Source organism: Lonchura striata, chromosome 2, assembly GCF_050655825.1.
Source record: "Lonchura striata isolate lonStrDom1 chromosome 2, ASM5065582v1, whole genome shotgun sequence".
NCBI lineage: Eukaryota > Metazoa > Chordata > Aves > Passeriformes > Estrildidae > Lonchura > Lonchura striata.
The window spans coordinates 123,045,997-123,066,893 of record NC_140704.1 but is presented as its reverse complement, the minus strand read 5'-3'; the positions used below and the strand labels follow the sequence as shown (position 1 = coordinate 123,066,893).

General features: G+C 39.1%; 1 protein-coding gene across 2 annotated transcripts in view; it reads right to left on the bottom strand.

Annotated features, from left to right (window-relative positions):
- The window catches only part of PREX2 (phosphatidylinositol-3,4,5-trisphosphate dependent Rac exchange factor 2), a 169,538-nt gene extending 159,336 nt beyond the window's left edge, over positions 1 to 10,202 (bottom strand). The window contains exon 1 of one of the 2 annotated variants that reach the window (XM_021555585.3): positions 9,799 to 10,202. In XM_021555585.3, the coding sequence (XP_021411260.3) occupies positions 9,799 to 9,939 (141 nt within the window). In that variant the 5' untranslated portion in view covers positions 9,940 to 10,202. Of the gene's footprint in view, positions 1 to 9,513; positions 9,739 to 9,798 lie in introns of those variants that run through there. The other variant, XM_085573856.1, reaches the window with a different exon arrangement.
- Between the last annotated feature and the right edge of the window lie 10,695 nt (positions 10,203 to 20,897).

Below are 20,897 nucleotides of genomic sequence, written 5' to 3'. Positions count from 1 at the left end.
ATGAGGTACTACACCTACACTGTTCAGGAGAGACAGCCCCCAGTCATGAAGCACAGACTCCCTAAGTAATGGTCCTACTATTACCAAAAAAAACTACTGTGTGTTGTAGTTCAGTAATGGTATTCCCCAGTTTAGTGTTCCCACTTGAAACCACACATCATTGACTCACCCAGGCCCTGCTCCCCCCTCCCCTTTTGGTGATCTGGAGAGGAAAATTTGAGGCACAAAAGGTAAATACCACAGGTTGAGATAAAAACAGCAATTAGATAATAAAATTGACAGTAAAAGCAGCATGCCTCTACTGATGGCAGAGGGCACAAGAAAGAGGTGAATGATTCAGACGGAAACAGCAGTACCTGAGCATGCTACAATGACCCAAATGGACCCCTTTCTCCCCAGGAGACTCCCTGTTTCCCCCTCCCACTGATGATTTGAGATGGTACAGAATAATCTCCATGTCCTAGCCATAGCCCCTCCTGTCTGCTGGAAAAATTAACCCTGTCCTGGCCAGAATCATGGCAGTGGGATAGACCTTTTCTAAAATCTGTCACAGCAATTCACAGGTTCCTTCCAGCAAGTCTCATTTTAGGTCTTTATCATATTCAGCAAGCTCATTTTTAAGTAGTATTTTATCATACCTTTCATGAACAAAAACCAACAGACATTGGAAGGAAGGAAGCAGCTCTCATTATGAATGTAGGGTGGCCATTTTTACAAAGGCATTCTATGAATTGGGACTTATTTATTGCTTTCCTGCTTCCTATGGCTTCTGCAAAGTAGCTCTCCCTCCCAGGCAACAAAAAGATAAATACAAACTATTCAGCCACTAACATTTCACAAGTGACACAAAACTAACTCTACAGGTGTGTGTCACTTTTTCTTCCCTCTACCTTGTCAGGCTGTATTTTTTTAGTAAAAGTGGTGCTTATATGCTGCAGAGCTTCAGGTGCTGCCACATCTGTTAAAGTTTCAAATACATCTGTGACTCTTAGAGCAAAGACCACACTCACACTACAGAGTCAGAGAGGATTGTCTCAAAGCATGCAATTGCATGCTATTTCTTCCAGGAATCCAGATACCTTACCCAAAGAATTTAAGGATATGGTATAACTTTGCACTTACTAAGAAATAAAATGAAGAGGTTTTCCCAGCCTTGTTGCACAAATTCATAGCATCCTAGACATCAATCACTCTGTCACAACATATTTGATTTAGACATGAAAAGACTGGGATTGTTAAGTCAACATGTAAGAACACATTCATTCCTCACTCTACGAATGACTCCTTTTAAACAACCTCAGAAAATTAAAAATTTATTTCAGAGGTCAAATTATACAGTTTTAATGTGAATTCACTATCACATTAATTGATACTGGTCACTTGCTCTAGTTATTATAATAGGCAAAAATAGATTTAGAAAGTAAACATGCCAATACATATAATGTATTTCAAATTCAGGCACAAGTATCAGCAGCCACAGACAAATGTCATTTTGAAGTGAGAATTCATATAAAACTTGCCTAGGAAGGTCAAGGATTAGATTATTTATTCGGCTTCACTCATCAAGATATTATCAATTTGTCGAGGGGACTGTATCATACAAATTACACTGAAATAAAGAAAGCCACCTTACTACAATGTACTGTTTTTTCCAATACTCACTTCAGTTCTATCTTTCTCCTACACATTCCCTCCATGTTCTTCAGCCTTGAACTTGAAAGCTCATCAGGGATACCAGATGACTCGCCAGACTGCCAAAAACACAAATGACAATCTGGAGGCCCCATGGGATGTAAAATAAGTGTCAACCCCTAATTTCTCAGTTCTGTCCCTACAACAGAATAAATTCAACTGTGAGCAGCCTATGAGACAATCACAGGAGCAATCAGGCTTGCACTAAATGAAGCTGGCTTTGAACAGTTGTCCTTGCAGCTTCTCAGACATTTTAAGTAGACAACCGTTCTTTTAGCATCAATTATATATGAAGGAAAAGGGTTGCTTTGCTGTCAGAGTAGTGAACTGGGAATCAAGACATCAGATTTTATTTCTGGTTCTGGCACAAACTTCCACAGGGAGCCAAAAATCAAGATCTAAGTTTCCCATTTGTAGAACTACACAGGTTTGATTTATTAATGAAAGCAATGCACTGAGACATCTCTGAATAGAAAAATAGAAAATAGTACAAAAGTGCCAGGTGATCTGTTTCCTGAGCGAAAATAATACAACTGAAATTTAAAAAAAAAAAAAAAAACCAACCAAAACTACGCATCTGAGTTTTCTCTTAAATTTTGAATAACTGCTTGCTGAAGAGTACAGCCTGGCCATTTGCACTGCAATTTCAGAGTATAAAGGAAACAAAGTAGAGATGCAACCCTGAAGGCTCTGTTCTCCTGAAACTGGCTGAAAATTCAAGGCAGTCAGCCTTTTTTTTCTGTCATAGCAATAAATTGCTAACTGATGAGTCATGGAGGTTGGAAAGGAGGTCATCTAGCTCAATTGCTTCAAAAGAGCAGTGTCAACTAGAACAGGTAGTCCAGTCTTGCCTAGATGACCATTAAGCAAAATTTTTAAAAAGCCTCTGAGCAATTTATACCTGTTTTCAACCAGTTTTATTGTAAGCTATATTTTTTCCCTTCACACGGCATTGGAGTTCCCATCTTCCATGGCCTCTCCTTCTTCCACTGTGCACCTCTGAGAGGAATGTGGCTACATCTTGCAGCCACATCTATCCATCAGGGAGTTGTAGACAACAATAAAAGTTACACCTAGCCTTCTCAAGGCCAAAGAAACCTTCCTCTCTCAACTTCTTTGCAGCAATATGCTCCTGGTCCCTCCTCTCCTTGTTGGTCAGCTCCAGCACCAGACTTGTGTCAGCAGGTAAAACTATTCCTTTCAAATTTTCCAAAAATTTGACTCTCAGAAGCCTCACAGATGTAGAGCAAGGGGTAAAGAATCACCTCCCTTCACCTACTAGCAACACCCTTCCTAGAACAGTGCCAGGATGCTGACTCTTTTCTGCACTGCAAAGGTGCTGACTCATATTCCAGTTCTTGCCCAGAAGTACTCCCAGAGTAACCTCTGTAAAGTTGCTTTCTAGCCCCCAGCCTGTACAGCTGAACAAGGTTATTCCTTCCCAGGAACAGGACTCTACCACAAAAGCACCTTGAACACCTCCAGGAGTGGTGACTCCACCACCTTCATTCTTGCGTTCCTCCTGAGTAGCCAATCCCACACCAATCCACATGGTCACCAATAATAGAGATAATCCTGCTCAATCCCAAACAGAAAACTGAATCAATACACACGTAGTTGAGTCCTAAAGCAAAAACTGTTAGACATTTCTGAAAAAGATTGTGCATGAGTATGTGGGTACAAGAAGCTCTTCAAGACACTTGTATAAAAACGTAGAGTCTTAAATCAAATGTGTTACCTTGCTCAAATCTGTATTTCAAATTCATGGGCAATCCAATTTCTTTCCAAACAGAGATACTTACTATACTTAGAGATACATGGTTATAGCCTTCTACAGATTAGCAAACCATTCCAATCAGTATCTTGGGTCAACTACAGCCAGTTTGGATTTATTTTGGCCAAAGGGCAGTTCCCTTTGGTTTCCAATGTAAAGAACTTTTCAATTTCTCACATGTTGTAATACTGTTATGATGACTTCAACTTTGTCTCATTCACAAAATTGCTCTTCACGCTCACTTTACCAAATAAACACAAACCAACCTTGGGATACCTGGTTTTAAAGCTTGGCGTTTATAAGATGGCGACAAAAATTACTACAAAAAGGAGTTAAAAAATGTCTCCATAAATATTTGAAATCACTGCAAACAACATACTATTCAACAGTATTAGGCTGCACAGAATAACTTAAACCTGGACGTTTAAGTTATAGACATCAAATAATATAGACATCAAAACTGTTATTTAAAGTTTTGATGGATGGTGTCCTCCAGGTAGCCTCTTCTAAATTAGCACCTTACACTACAAATTTGTGAAATACATGTGTCATGAGAGTTAGGACTGAGATAAAGCAGAGCAAAGAAATAACTGGAACACTGCAAATATTACCTATAAATACAAATAAATCATGAAGTTGTACAACTCTTCTAAGCATATTACAGTCTTCAAAAGATTAAGTCTTAGTCTACAATAAATCTTAAGAACAGATAAGTTTCTTAAATGCTATGGAACAAAGATTTCTCCTTTCAGTATTCTAAGCTTTTCATTGAACAGCTCAACAAACCACCTCTCTTCCTAAAGAAGAGTTCTTTGCAATACAAAGTGCATCTGAGAGCAGTAAGAGAAAATACATTGAGAGGTATGAAACATTTGTCATTGTCTAGCATAAATCCCTCCAATTCCAAACAAGATAAGATATGTACTTGAAAATTCTTCGGAAAATACTCTGCTTTTTGCCATTGCTCTACATTGCAAGAAATCTGTGCTCACCTAGGGAAGACACTCACATAAAAAAAAAATCTTTCTTGATAATCCACTCCACAAAGCAGAGTGTTCAACCTTGGGGTAGGTGTTACAAAGAAATAAACAGCTTTTATGCAGTTACCCTTTCTCTCATAGGGACCACAGGTGGTGCCATTGATACAGACAAGCAAAATCAAATAAAAATAGAATGCCACACTCACATTTTTGTTAACACTTAAGCAAGCTAAAAACAGAAATTGGAAGTGAATGGAAAAGATATTGACTTTCTATGGTAATTGTGTTTGCACTTCCTTTTGACTTTTTATGATGAAGTAGCCATAGAATGTTGTTTTTCTTTTCCTGAAGAGAAAGGAAATCACATAACCTTATCAAAAAATGCAGCCAGCTAAAACCCTTCCCTTCATTTAAATCCCTTTTATAAAAATATAAATGCAATTATGAAAAGCACTATGAGGCCACTAATCATCTCTGTAATTGAGATATACGTATAACATATTCAGTGAGTGGGACTAGATGATCCTTATGGGACCCTTCCAACTTAATCTGTGATATATATACACGTGCACACAAAAGCAACACACACAGACACACTGTTTTTGCATCAAACCACAGCCATAAAAAATCATTTATAAATTGTTCTTTTTTTGTGGAAAGCCCAACATCTAACTTGATTATATAGCACAACCATTTGAGGAGTTTTCATCTAGGCATAAATCCTCTACTGCTAGCCAGGGTTAGTAACCTGAATTTGACTATAAAGGTTACCAGAAGTCTCAATAACTGTAATCACTTCTCCAAATAATTAGTCTGTTCAAGAATCAGAGAAATATGTATTGAGCCAAGAGACAGGCAATGTTCAATAGGGAACACAGAAGACGAGGAGTTACACAGACACTGAAAAGGCTGCACAACAAACCTTATAAATAATTTCAGTTCGTCTTTATACCAATTGAAAAGCAATAATTCAACTTCCCTTAACAAGGCACATTTAAAGCAAACAAACCATTTTTCACTTTTGTGCAAGCAGAAGACAGTACAGTAGAATGTAATAAAAATCAAACTGATACTTGAGAGTTAACTGGCAGAAACATGGATATTCACTGAGAGACTCTGTAAACCATACTACAGTCTACATAATAAACTAGCTTTGTTTTTTCCCCCAGCTGCTTCAAGACCTAACTAGCCACCCCAGCTGAGGCTGTGGGGAAGGCTTACAGGAGTGCCAACATCTGCTTCTATTCCCATCAACGTCAAATTTGTCAGAACACAAAACTTTGCCAGAGAAACAATCTCTGCCATAGGAAATTTAACTCTACTTCCATGGATATCCCCTGAAGTACCAAGTGTAGCAGATCAATTACACTTCCAATTTCTATTCCAAAATAAAGTTTCTTTCCAAAAAATATACATGTACATTTTATATGTGTATATGCATATGTGTACATGCATCCTAAAATTCTTTATGACCTGGCTTGCCTTTAGCAGCCAGTCAATTAGTGTAAATCACAAACATAAAAACTAAGCCTTACATCATGTAATAAGGTGACAAATTAAACTAGCCCCTTTTAACAGCTCTTTACTATTAAATACTTTTCAATGTCTCATCAACTTCTACCCACAGTTTTACTGCTCTCTGTACTACTGCTATGTTGAGGATTCAAGTGAGTACCCTGATTACACAGTAAATGAAACCCCTAATGAAAACATTCAGCAAATTACAAAAAAAAAAAAACTATTTTTTTAAAACTCTCATTAAAAATCATATCTGCCCCAGCATAAAATCACAGACCAATGAATCTTAGAAAAGTTTGTGCAGTTTTGCTCTAGTTAGCTAGTCACAGAACTAATGTTGGAAAAGACCTCCAAGATCATCACGTACAAACAGTAACCCAGCACTGACATATTCTCCACTAAACCACATCCCAGGTGCCACATCTAGCTGCATGTTTTTTGAACACCTCCAGGGATGGTGATTCCACCACTTTTCTGGGCAGCCTATTCTAATGCCTGAACACCCATTCAGTTAATCAATTTTCCCTAATATCCTATCTACTGGGGCCATTTCCTCCTGTCCTGGCACTTGACAGCTGGGGAAAAAATACTGATTCTTACCTCACTACAGCTTCCTTTCAGGTACTTGTAAAGAGTGGTAAAGCTTTCCCTCAGTCACCTCTTCTTCAGGCTAATTGTGCTTATAAGGCAACATAGGAAATTTTCCTTATGTTTACACAGATCACAATAAATACAGACATTCGGTCATTTGCTATAAAGAATGAAAGAGATAAGGTACATATTGATAATGTCACAATTTTTTTTAAAGCATCTTTACCATGTCTACTGAAGGTAATTATTAATTATTCAGTCACACAGTTGGATGACATGGAATTATTTTAGATGGTGCAAATAATCACCAAGTGTTTCTTTATATCCCCTCCAGAAAGTGCATTTTGATAAGAAAGAAAGATTTTCCTCTATTCTTGCAAGTAAATTTTCTCTTTCATTGGAAAACAAAGATTTTGCCACAGGAAAACCTTACGAAAAGGTATGATCACCAGCAAGAACATCCAGAAGCAGAAATTTAGCCAATAAAGTATCCATTGTTCATAATAGAAACTTAATATTGTAGCCTAGTAAAAATAAAAACCCCTGTCTACAGATATAGTTTTAAAAGGAGTTTTACTGTCTTAAGTAAATTCTTCCATCACTTGTTACTTTTAAGAAATGCTAGAAGGAACAAAAACTCTGGTATTGCAATGACACTCTAAATGTTATAATGAAATGTCTGAAGAAAAAGTATAAGCATTTATTCATAATTTCCTGTGCATGCCTCCTCCCTTTAACATTGCTGCAACTACTGGGTGACTTAAGTTTATCCACCTCACATATTTTTACATATCTCACTGCAATTGGCCCAAAATTGTTATTGTTCTGTACCACTGAAATCTTAACACTATTACAGTTTATTACTGGAAGATTCAGGAGCTACAAAAGAATAATATTAATACAAACAGACCTTTTCACTCAGATTTGTTTTGTGATGAATGCAGATGTAAAACAATATACTATATTTACACAGCATAAAGCCAAAAAAGATGAGGTAAATGAATTCACATGGGAATAACTATTCAGCTGCTTCTATCCAATAAAGTTACAAGTATATTAAATCTTCTGCTTTGCACTTTACAGTGTTACAGACTTTTGACAGAACATACAAGCCAAGCTACTTCTCACTACACTGATAAGTGGAGGATGAGCAATCAGAGTAGGAGGGGGGAAAAAAGACTTTAAATAACCAACCAGAAATCTGTTCTGAGCAATACTCTTTGATTACAACATAAACAAAAGAACCTAAATAAATCTAGCATATAGTAGGTATGTTTCCAGCGTAGGGAAACCAGCAAAGCATTTCCCGTGTTGACACAGACCAGCAAGTCACTTCCTCCTTATAACCTCTTCATTCTCTAGCCATGTGCAGAGGTTTTTTCATTTATCTAAGTGAATACCCTATTTCCTATTAACAGCAGTGAAAACTGCAGGTACTCTGAGCAAACTCTCAGGCAGACTATAACTGGCTTCAGCATCTCAGTCATAAAGGAAACGTGATTTCCACCACAATGAGCTCCACTGACAACACTGAGATGACCTGGAAGCCCAGCTGTTGACTTTGACTGGAACATAAACTCCTCACTCAATGATGGTTGTGATGGCTTACGTAAAATCAGTGTGATGGTCTCCAAATTGGCCCTAGTCCAGTGGTCCTCATAAATCCACCATCACAGCTGATCTCAACAGCAATCCTAGCAGGTAGACCAAAGGAAAGCTCAGAAGTTGTTTCCTTCAAACAAAACTGAGGTATAATTAGAACACATGACATTTCTCTGTGAAGGATTTACATCTCTGAACAGTTACTTGAACCCTGCCCACAATGGTTAATGAATCTGAAAAGCTGATGTAGAACCAAGTATTTAATACCAACCCTTCTCCCTTTCTCCACATGATTTATTTAGATCATTTTGATTCAAACTGCAAAAAGACATTACTGAATTCAATGTCTGGATAGAACTTGAAACACATAAAGATTCTGATCCTTGGGAGAATTTGTGCACTTACTGCTTGAAATCAAATACCTCAAGTCAAAAACCTTAGAATTCAAAATTAAATTCTTCAAATTTGCTGAAATCCAAAACTCTGGCACACACCAAATTTGTGGGTTAAGGTAAAGTATGGAAGAACATTGACTTAGAACAGTTTTTTTTAAAGTAGGTAAAACCTGACCATTGAATGGAAGCAAGTAAAATAATCGCATAGCCTCTTTTTCAAACATGCTAAACTTAAAAAAAAAAAAACAACCCCAACACATTGGACCATTTACCATTTTTCATGGTGCTGCTGAGGATAAACATATGGAGAAAATAAGCTACTCTGTAGATCTTATTTCACTCCAATGTCTGTGCTTTTATTCTCCCTGTCACAGCCAACTTAAGAATTTCCTCTTTCATGGCAATAAGCAGAAATTCCACAATTCTCAAGGCAGCAAAGCAGGAAGTTTGCAGTTGGAAGGATTTCCCCTCTTCAATGGGACAGGAGGAGAGAAATGCAAGATGGGGCTACTGTGAATATTTTTGCAATTTGAAGCAGCTGATTTGAACATATTTATCACATATATATCAGAGCCCTAAAGTGATGCTATCAAGATCAGGCACAAATGAAACACTGGCCACATCTGTTCTGCAATAATTTGTCCTTTTGGCTTTTTGAGTGAGAACGCCTGCCTTTCTGACTAGCGTATTACCCGGCACTAATAATCCTATCAACAGCGACAGTCAAATGTAGAAGGAAGCTCAAACTGTCACAACACAGCTCAGCAGAATGCTCTACCTTCCCAGCTGACCCTGTATCACAAGACAGGAGTGAATGCCACATGTGGCTTTAATGCCAAGCAGCTGCTACATACCAGCACCCCCCGTCCTGCTCCTTCCCCCCTGCACCGCTGGGTTTCCAAGACTATCCCAAGTAGCGGAATATAATACGGCACCCTAAAATGAGCACAAGCCCCCTCACCCGTTAGGTTTGGGGGAACCCAAACCCATCAACCCATCCGCTTCCACGCGCGGAGACGCGAGATCATCAGTGCCGAAGTGCGGCCAGGGCACTGGGGGGACGAGCGGGGGAGGGAAGAAGGCACGACCCCTCTTCAGCTATCTCAAAACCTGTTACTCTCCCTGCCTTCTAGCAAAAGCTCGGGGTACAGCCCTTTCCCGGCCGGGAGAGCCGCGCTCCGCCGCGCCGGGCGCCGCCTGCCCCGCGCAGCTGCGGCGGCCGCGGGCCCCCGGCCCCGGCGCTCACCGACACCAGGAACTCCAGCGTGCCCACGTAGTCCCGCTCCGTCTTGAGCAGCTCGTTGAGGACGCACACGCGTAAGCGAAGCTGCTTCTCCAAGTCCTTCCCGCTTTCCCCCTTGCCTTCCCCCTTGCTTTCTTCTGTCATGGTGCAGCGAGGAGGCTCGGCGCTCCCAGCCCGGCGCCTTCCCCTGCGCGCCCCGGCGCTGCGGACCAGGACAACAAAAGACCCGCCAAGTTACACGCGGGGCCGCGCTCCGGCCGGTCCCCGGCCGCGCCGCCGCAGCCCGCTCCGCGGCCGCCCGAGGTCCGCAGGCGACGAGCCGCCCCGGAGCTGCCTTCCCGGCAGGAAGGGACACAGCCGGGAGGAAACGAGCGGTCACTGGTTCCCAGCTCGCCCCGCTAGCTGAGGGGTTGGAAAGCCTCCGCAGCGGCAGAGACTTGGACATTAATCAAAAGCTTTGTATCCATGTGACTCCAACCCCTTCCCCCCCTCCGCTAAATCTCAGGAAAAAGGAAAGGAAACAACTTCAGGGAGGATTGCGTGCCAGCAGCTGCCTGTTTCACACACAAGCTGCGATCTCCAGTTTGAGGCTAATTGGAGTTCTCCAACAACAGAGTAAAAGAATTATAAAAATGTCCCAGGAAGCTTTCTGGGGAGGGAATCGGCAGTTGTTTTTGTTTTGATTTTATCATCAGCAAAGAGCCGTTTCAACTCTACCCTTCCACGCCTTCCCACGAGATGTATATCACAATGTGTATTATAAATATGAGCCTGTGGTATTCTCCCGAACATACATACATAGCATGTGCTGAGCAGGTACAGAGAAGTTCTTTGAAGATAGTGAGAGGGTTTAGGTTGGCTGGTTTGTTTTGTTTACTGAAACAAAGTGCTAAAACTCTCCAGGTTATACGGTTTTCCTATCTGCATATCAGATTTGCAGGATACATTAAAAGGATAAAAAATAATTCAGTAGGTATTTCAAACAGCTAGCAAAAAGTATACAGCTACTTTAGATGAGAAGAACTGATTTCTTGAAGATTGAAATATATCAGGACACTACCAAGTGAATTTTGTGACCACTGATGACAGCTGAAGTTTTCTCTGGCTAGCTCTTCAGTTTGTGACTGGAAAGAAAATACAGGTCTTTAAACTTACATATCAACAATCTTTCTAAACCTGCAACATCCTAAAAGAGACAGAATAAAATGAAAATCTGAGTAAAACTCTTATACAGCTGCAGAACAAGTTGAGGCGGTGAGAGGAGACCTTTAGTGGGAGAGAATAAGTAAAGACATTTGTGTTCTGATAACTAGCCATAATCAGGCTGTCTGCCTCAGAAATCTTTTGTGAAACAGAGGATACACTTCCCACAAGACATTTCCCAAAGAGCAGAGGGGGGAAAAAAAGCCTATTTCTTTGAATGTGACCTACTTCCTTGCATCCTCCCCTTCTCAAACAAAAACAGCTCCTGTGCATAGAGCCAAGGCAAGGAGCAGCAGTTGCTCAGACAAATTCTGCCATATGTATCCTGCTCAGCCATTTATGCATGTGCAGATGTGCCTGGAACTTGCCTCCTGACCTCAACATAGCTCCTTCCTCAATGTGAGGCTAGTCCATTTCAAAAACAGATATTAATTTTCATGAAAATCAATAATTTTGCATTTTTTAGTGCCTCATGACCCTGCTAAATTCAGTTCAAATGGACTGATGGGTTGAAAAGCCAAACACAGCTCACTGAAGCCTGTCTCTTTAGAAAACCTGTTTAAATTAGACAACGTTTGATGATTAGCTCAAAACTTTTTCACCCTCTTGCCATGCTTCATCAGTGAGACACTGTCCCAAAGTCCTGAGGTTCTGTGGCATCTGCCCTTATCCTGTGGAGGAGATTAGGAGATTCACAATTGTTTGCATTAGCATCAAGAAGGCTTCTTCTAATCGCCTGACAAACCCCATGATGAAGTTCTCAGGTGATAACCAGACAAAAAGATCCAAAGTCACTGGAGCAGAACACACTATTATTTCACTCCTAAATGCATGTGGGTGCCCTTCTTCAGGGGCACCCTACCCTCAGTCATAGCCTAACGCCTCAAACTTGTTAAATTTCCCATCAAAAAGCACCCTCTCTTTCTTTTAGGAAAGCAGAAAAATCATTTCTACATTTTTTGGTTTCAGACACTCCCCTGTGCTCTTGGCTATTACGGCCTGGGGTTCTTGGGGTCTATCCAACCCCAGCTGCCATAGGTGTCTTGGACAGCAATAAGCACAACCTGTTTGGTCCCTCAGGCTAGCTCCCAGCCACAGGCAAGCTTAGCAAGCAGCTCAGCTCTTAAGTTAGATCAGCTCTTTGATGAATTCAGCTCTTCAGTGAATTCAGCTCTTTTGCTTGCTAAATGCCTCAGCAGATGCAGGGAGAGAGAGAGGAGAAGGCTGTGTGAGGTTCCACAGATGTGTCTTTATTGGCAGCTCCTGCGAAGGGTTTCAGTGACAGCTCTCCTGCCAAACTGGGCAGAAATGGGGGTTTATATAGGGTACAGGGGTTTTGGGAAATGGTCCAATAGTAAGGGTTGAGGCGAATATGGCCTATAGTCTTACAGAGAAATAACGAGGGTCCAAAGGCAGAAGAGGGGCTTCTTTGGTCCAGTCATCATGACTAGGCATTTCTTACTTAGCCCAGTGACTGCCAGGGAGCTCTTGCAGGGCCTCTGGCTGCTACACTCAGCTTCAGCCATGTGCCATTGGTTGTCACAATCCCCATGCACACGCACAGACCAAAGTGGCAGCTAAAAGAGGCAGGAGCAGCAGCTTAGTCTTTCTTTCTCATCATGGATAGAAGTAAAAATAACGAATCCCTCCTTTTACATGTTTGTATCTCACTGCCAGGAGACCTTAGAGCCAAAGTGACTCTTGTCCTACTTTACACTCCTGCTGCCCTCACACAATGCTCCTTCATTGAAGCAAGCAGCTCCAGCTATCTGGGCCATCAAAAGCATTAGGGACAATACACAAGAAATTTTTATGGCTCATCTAAACCCACTGAACCCAGAAAAGCCCACAGCAGATGTGCAATGATAGGAAAAGTCACTCTAAGTACCAGACACAATCTATGGAAAACATACGTGCCTACAGGCTCAGCCAATTTTCCTGACAACCTGCTTGAAGTAATAAAGACACGGAGCAAATTACTCTTTTCCCCTAGTTTCAGGAAAAAGCTAAATTGCTCCAATTGTAGTTTGCACTACACCAAAACTGATCAAAAAAGGATGAAATAGAAGAAAGGTAGAATATAGAGACAAAGGATTAAAAACTTTAGCCTGAACAAGACATTTTAAGCAACAAAGCAGCTGATTTCACACTGTGATGTATCAGGAAACTTGTCTAATATAACATGCTTTTGTATTTTAGACAGGCAGTGCTATGTAAAACAGGGTCTTGATTATGCTAGCATGTGGGGACAACAATCCTTGCTCCCTATGTGGAAAGACACTATTTGGAGAAACTGGAAAAATCATGCTGTTCCCATGAAATGTTATAACTTTGGAAAGCAAGAAGAACTGGTTTGGTCCAAGAGAATTTGAGGCCCAAGTTGGATTTCTACTTAGAATCCTGTCAAAAAAATATGGCAACACGTATGGCCTGTCACATAACTGAGGATGGATGTGACCTCTTGAGATCTAGTCCAACCCTTGTGCAGCAGAGTGCCCAGGGCAACAGGACAAGTGGTCCAGCCAGGTTTTGAATAACTACACAGTCTCTATGGAAAACTTGTGCTGGTGTTTTACCAGTATTCTACAGTACAAAAAAAAAAAAAAAAAAAAAAAAAAAAAAGTCTTGTGTTCAGTCAGAATTTCATGGTTTTTAATGTGTACTCACCCAGCCAGCTGGCACTACTGAGAAAAATCTGACTCCCTCTTCATTATTTCATCCCATCAAGCATTTAGAAACTATGATAAGATTGCCCATGAACCTTCTCCCTTCCAGGCTGAATAGTCCCATCTCGGTCTCTCCATGTTGGAGAGTAAATAAACTGCAGAGTTCACTTTTGACACTTTTGAATCTGTTCATTCACCATAGAATTTACACCAAACCAATTTTTCAACCATAGATTTTAAAGAGAAGTGATTATATGTACAGAATGAACCAAAATAATCAGTTCTATAATCTTCCTTTATGGCATTTTGGAAGAAAGATGGAGGTACTTTAACCACCAAGACATTTAAATGGTCCCAAGCATAGTAAGTTATAATCTTCACTGTAAAATAATCATCAACATAACGAATGACCCCATATAATCAAAAGCTTTCTGCAGGTATTCTAAATACAAGCTGATCTCCTTCCCAAAACCAGACTCTTTTACCCCAAGCTTCTACAACATTGCTCTCCCAAGTATGATTGCACAGGACTTGGTCACAAAGCTTTTCCAGGAGCTTCTTATGATGATGTGTATCCATTCACAAGGCTTTTAATAATTTTATTCCCACCAGCACAAGGAACACAGCAAACATCTGTAGCAAGCAAAACCTTAACATTCAGCTTTACTTAGCATGGAAAGAACAACTGATGCATGATCCACACCTGATTTATCAAAAAATAAAGCTAAAATTACATATAGAGATTATAGCACTTAATAAAAAGGGTGATTTGCATTTCACTTAAATGAATGTACTTAACTTTCCCTGTGGGGATAAACTGTACCTTTAAGAAATCCTGCAGTAAAAGCCACCCAAGTCCTAAAATGACAAGTGATCACTACAGATAGTTTTCCTTCAGAAGGCTATCTAGCACAAGCCAGCACACACACAGAATCCCAACACAGAAGCAGAATAGTCCAAGTATCTTTTGACTTTAAATTGGTATTAAAAGACCATGTAAAAATACATGGCAAGATTTCCTCAAGAAACTCTAATTAGCTCAGGAAGAAATTGCCCTTACCTGAAGCCACCATTACAAAATAAAAACACTCTCCACAAGGTTCAACCCAAACTGATGAAAGCTATTTAAACTAAAACCGCACCTTGTGTAATATCTATGCAGAAGAACAGAAAGAACAGCTGCAGACAATTACTTCACTTTAATTTGAGGACATCTGATTACAGCTTCTTCACATTAGCTTTTTAGCAACCTTTTTAAAGCTGTCAGGAAGTTGAAATAAAATGCATTATAAACCATGCAAGCTGAAATAAGAGGAATATTGTTTATATAAATAATGTAAAAAATCCATCTTGGTAAGAAATACAAGGTCTTTTATGCTGCTATCCACCTTTATATCACTACAGATTCTACATTGGAAAGATGCCATAGCTGATAAATTAAAACATCTTTTTTGATCTGCACATGGGATCTCTGCAGAGAGTGATTGAGCAACAGGGATTTATGTGGAAACAATGACAGAAAAATAACTCAGTAACACTTCTTTGGCTTTCAGCTAAGAGACAAATAAACAAAGTATGATACAAAGAAAAATGTAATGAATTTCCATTCAGTTTACTTTGAGGCAAAAATAAAAATGATCTTATAATAAGAAGAAACTAATTAAGAGCTTTCAGGAATACTGTTAGCTGATGTACGGAAGGTTCTCTGAAGAGCGTAGCACATTTGTTTGCTTATATTTAATCACAGGGCAGTAAATCATCAATAAGATTCCAACACTAGCTGTTGAACTGTTATATAAATGTGTGAAACTATTTTGAAGGACTTAGAAGGTAGAAAGAACATTAGATTCATCAGCTGGTACAAGCTATAAGACACATCTGTACCTGACTTTTACAGGCATCCATTATATTTTAGCAAGTACTTTATATCTAGAACCACTTGAAGGCTCTCTTTCAGCTTGAAATACCTTTGATACAAGAGGTATTTTAATCACATCTTAGTAAGGAACTTTTGTCCCTCAGACTTACTATTGTTATTCAGAGGTTAGTAATACATTAAATATTTTATTTAACACAAATCTTTGTTCTGATGTTCAAAAAGCTGGGAGCTTTTTTCTCAAGTATTTCAATAGTCTTACTCTTGGACAATTACTTAGGTATTTTTTAATCTTTTTTTGAAGTGTAAAATTGATCACTAATCTCTTTAGTCACTGTGATGTAAGATACTGTCAATATTTGCTGAAAATCTTAAATGAACCTTTAACTAAACAAGGTTTCTAATTAGGTTTAAAATTTTTGTATTTTGCTGTAATTGCTGCATTGAGTGATACAGGATCCTCAAATATCAATTAACTTTAAGCTCAAGCCCAAAAAACAATCTCACCTCAATTCATACATTTTAAGAAATTATTTTTATGCTCCCAAATATGTGTTTGAGAGAAAGGGTGGGGAGCAGGCAAGGAGACGTAACATAAAGCAGATGTCCAGACATGCACATAGGCAGAAACAAGTCACACTGGTGATACCAGCACAAAACAAAAAGCATTTGATGGTCTCGAGATTTTCATTTTCTTTTAAGTAACCAATACTTCCACCATCTCTCTGGCAAACCAAGAGTAAATACAGAGTGTTCAAGTTATGATGTGCTATAAGGTACATGACAGCTAAGGTCCTCTTTTCTCCAAGTTCCTTTTGCCATGCAGCAACTTCCAGAGATAATAAAAAACAGCTGAGATACAGAGTTCATGGGTTAAAGTTGAAAGTACAGAACAAACTGCTATTATACTCCAGAGATTTAAGGCTGATGATACCCAAAGCAGATATCTTGCATCTCCAACCCTTAAGAGTACAAGACCAGAGAAAGAAATATTTTGAAACTATTCCAAACTAAGGGCTCTAGTAAGAACTATCAATTAGGAAAAGACTACTTTAAGCTGAAAAATTAATTTGGATTTTATTATGGTTGATGCATTTTCATTATTAAAGAGCTAAAAGAATGATAACTACTACAGTGAAATCTGATTTTTTCCTTCCCTAGGTAGGAATGCTGCTGTCAGAAGATGAAGCCTCTGCCAAAATGAAGGCTTTAAAAACCTAGAGCTTATCAGCAGAAAAGCAGAGTAAGAGTGGGCATGCCCAAAGATGAAGGCCAAGTATAGCAGAGCGTTCCAGTATTCATTTGCTAGATTATTATATGAAGAACTAAAACTTTCTTTTTAAAATAAGAATTTAACAACAAAAAAAAATCGGAATGGTAGGTTTACCACAGTGGCAACTTATTATTTTATAGTAAGACAGTTCACAGACAAACTATGATTTATATGTTTGTATGTTCTGTTAATTTGTCCAAACAAGGAACAAGACAAGGCTCTTCAGGCTAAGCCATGTGCTTCAACCACAAAACAAGATGATACAGGGTTAGATCATCAGCTGACATAAATGACCATAACTCCATTAGCTTCACTGACTATTAGAGACTCAGATGAAATATGGACTAATAGCATACCCCTACTTGAACTATCACGCATCTATTTTAGTTGTGTGTGAGAAAAAGACATTTTACTGCATGTTTTAATGTATTTTTCTTCCCGAGAAAGGTAGAAAAAGGAAAGAAAATGTTAAAAACAAAATAAAAAATCACTGCCAAAAAAATCTATTAACTAAACAAAAACACACAGATTCCTTCATAAATATACTTAGTTTGTCAGCCGTACAATAATTACACATTAATACTGTTTGTAGAATACTATTAATAAAATATGATAATCTGTTCTGAGTCTCTTGTTAACCTTCCCTTTCACTTTTACCTATCATGATAACATATATGACTTTATTAATATATTCACACAGTTTGTCCCCAGTGAACTATGAAATGTCAGCCCTAGCAGTACAAATTTCTTTCAGGCAAGACTGATTGAGCAAAGATGTGGAAGTTGTTTGGTTTTTTTTAAATAAAAATTTATTCATTCAGCTCCCCTAACTTCCAGGATTTAGTTTCCATAACACAATCACTTTGATATATCAATTTTAAAAATAGCCTTATCTTTGTGGTATGATCCAAGTGACTACCATTCAGGCATTAAGCAAAACAACTGGGACCTGTTACATGTTTATTATCTTATGCTTCCTATAAGGAAAAAGGCCTATGATGTTAAGTACTAAGGTGAGGATTTAAAAAATACACTGCTATTTTTGTACTGGCTAATTGCTATTTATAATGGAAGAAAGACAGTACTTGCACTTCTGTGCAAAGACTGTTCCTTGAACTGTTCAAGGCAACATTTACCAATTTTGGGGCAAGCTGACTGCAGCCTTTTGAGACTATGAGAAAGTTCCTTTATTTTACATGTACAAATACTAATGCAAGTGATTCAAAAATACTTTGCCTAGGTAAATCTAGATTTGGAGGCTATGTCTTGTTTCCCTGCACTGTGTGACCAGATAATAATTCTAAATCCACACAAGTCAATAAGACAGGATTTGTCTAATCGGTGTGGGTTTATCTTTAGTTGTAAAATACTTTTTCCTGACCCTTATAGTGGACTTTATAGGGGAATGAAGAATTATTACAGTAACATATATCAAAAAAATCATATAGATGACAAGGACCTGTAGCACTCCTAGGTTAAACATCCTGCTCAAAGCATATATAATGAGAGAAAGCTACACAGCTGAGTTTGTAGTATCTACTACTCTGGGAAACCAATTCCAGTATTTTACCACTCCTATGGGTTTTTTTTTTCCCAGGTACCATCAACATTTTCCATATTACTTGTGTCTGTTGCCCATCATCCTTCCACTGTATAACTCTGAGAAGATTCTGGCTTAATCTCTCCATAATTTAGGGAGTCACAGAGAGCAACACCACCTCTGCCTATTCTTCTACAGGTTCTACAGTTCTTCTACAGCCTTCTACAAGTTTTCTTCTATCTGGTTCTCTCAGCTACTTCTATAAGCTTGGAATCATTCCAACATTTCAATGTCTGCCTGGTACTGAGGAGCCCAAAATTGGGTACTGTGCTCCAGCAGAGTCTCTGAAGTGCCAGACACAGGGGAAGAATTACTTCCCTCAATGTGCTGCACTGTTGCTCTTAGACTCAGCCCAGTACGACATCCATCACTGAGTAACTTCTCCTTATGAATGGAATGCACAGCTTGCCAACTATGCTGATTTTGAAACACTTTTGTTCTGCCAAGAAGCAATGAAACCTGAGAAGACAACAAGTAGTGTCTCAATTTTTGTCTCTTCTTTGTCATTACCTAAGTTAAGCATTATTCTGTGCTTAATAGAACTATTTATGTTCAGCAGCACTATAATGCTGCTCTAAGACAAAAGCTTTCTAGATGCAGGATATAAATATGTCTGCCAGTGACAGCACACTGATTTATGAATGCTGAAAAATCAGTAATTTGAGTACAAGTTAGGTGTAGATCAGCAACCATTTATGGCCATCTATAAAGGCCATGTAGCAATAAGTGCATTATGGTAGCTATGGGAATAGGTGATTAGGAATTTCCTGTGGAAGTAGCGTTTTTATTTTCCACAGTAAGAATTCCCACTTAGCTGCTATGACATTGTTTGGACTCTCGAGAGTTTCCTGCACAGGTGCTCCATGACCACTGGAAGGAACTGCAGAAATATTTGTGCAGCTAAAAAACACACAAAACATGTTCTGTCAACAATATGAAATCACAATTTAAAAAATGTTTCACTATACATGATGAAGACACATGGCCATAAAACAGTAACCTAACAACTGAATCTGGAGTTTGTCACTAATTTGCTGTGCAAGCACCATTAAGCCATTTCACTACATGCTCCTCTGGGTATGTACCACCTATTAGCTCCATTTACACACTTGACTACCACTAACCTGTAAATCAATAGAGACCTTTTTTTTTTTTTTCCAGCAGCTTTTATGTTTTCATGGGCCTTCATAGCTCACACTTCCTTGCTCACATAATGTCAAAAATACCTGGCAGTGTTTCCACAAAGTACCTCCTGCTGAAAAGAGACATAATTCGATGCTGTTGTAAACCAGAATTATCAGTAAAGGGCAGCAATCCTACACTGGCAGGAATTTCACCATAGGAGACTAAACAGTAACACCTATGCTAATCTGTATAATTTGTAATATGTGATAGGCTTTCCCTTCTCAGACAACAGAATTTATTCTGTTACAGTAATAATGTTGCCTCAATTATTATCTTTTCCGTTGCTTTGCAAATTACTGCAATAAAAAAGAATTTATTTTTTCATTACAAAGAATGTAATAGATAACACAGCTGTAAGGCTTGCTGTCCCAGTGAGTTATTGCAGATTTGCACACCACTTGCTAGTGCAGTTTTGGCTTCCCTGTGAGACAGTGATGTTACGGCTCTGGTACTTCATTCTATTAATAAATGCCTGGTGAAAAAAAGGAAATTGATGGAATAAATTCCATAAATAATGCCAGATGCAAGATTTGGACTTCCAGGAAGAACTGGTAACTGAGATTTACCAAGAAAATAAAAGGAATTATTGCACTAAGATTTAGAATACTAAGCCTTGGATGATCATATTGCCTGGATGAAGAAATTGAGCCATTTCTGAAGTACACCTCCAAATCCCAAGGCCTGCATTCCTTTTGGTAGAAAATATCCTTTTTATTGTGTCATTCTTTGATAAAGACAGAAACAATGACATATTTCATAATACAGGAACTTGATCTGGTGTCATTACTATATATATCTGGGTCAGTTTAGCTTAGGCTGGGGCTCTGTAGCCTGGGGAAGAGGAGGCTCTGGATTGGGAAAGGGTTGGATCTCATCCATATACACAATACTAGAAGGGAGGTAGTAAATGTGCTAAGCATGTCCAGCAAAGGGCAGCAGGGCTTATGAAAGGACTAGAGAATGTGTCTTATGAGGAATATCTGAGGGAACTGGATTTGTATAGTCTCAAGAAGAGCAGGTTCAGGTGCATCCTTCTTGACAGCTCCCTGAGGTTTTGGTGAGGTGGAGGCTGGTGCCTTCTACTGTGCTTGCAGTGAGAAGACCAGAGGAAACAGCCTTAAGCTGAGATAGCAGAGATTCAGATGAGATATAAGAACTTTTTTTTTCATTGTTCAGGTGGTCAAGCATTGGAATAGGTTCCCCACAGAGGTGGTGGAACCACCATTCCTGGATATGTCCAAGAGTGTCAGAATCTTGGTGATGGTTCAGTGGTATAGGGGTTATAGTGCTAATGCAGGG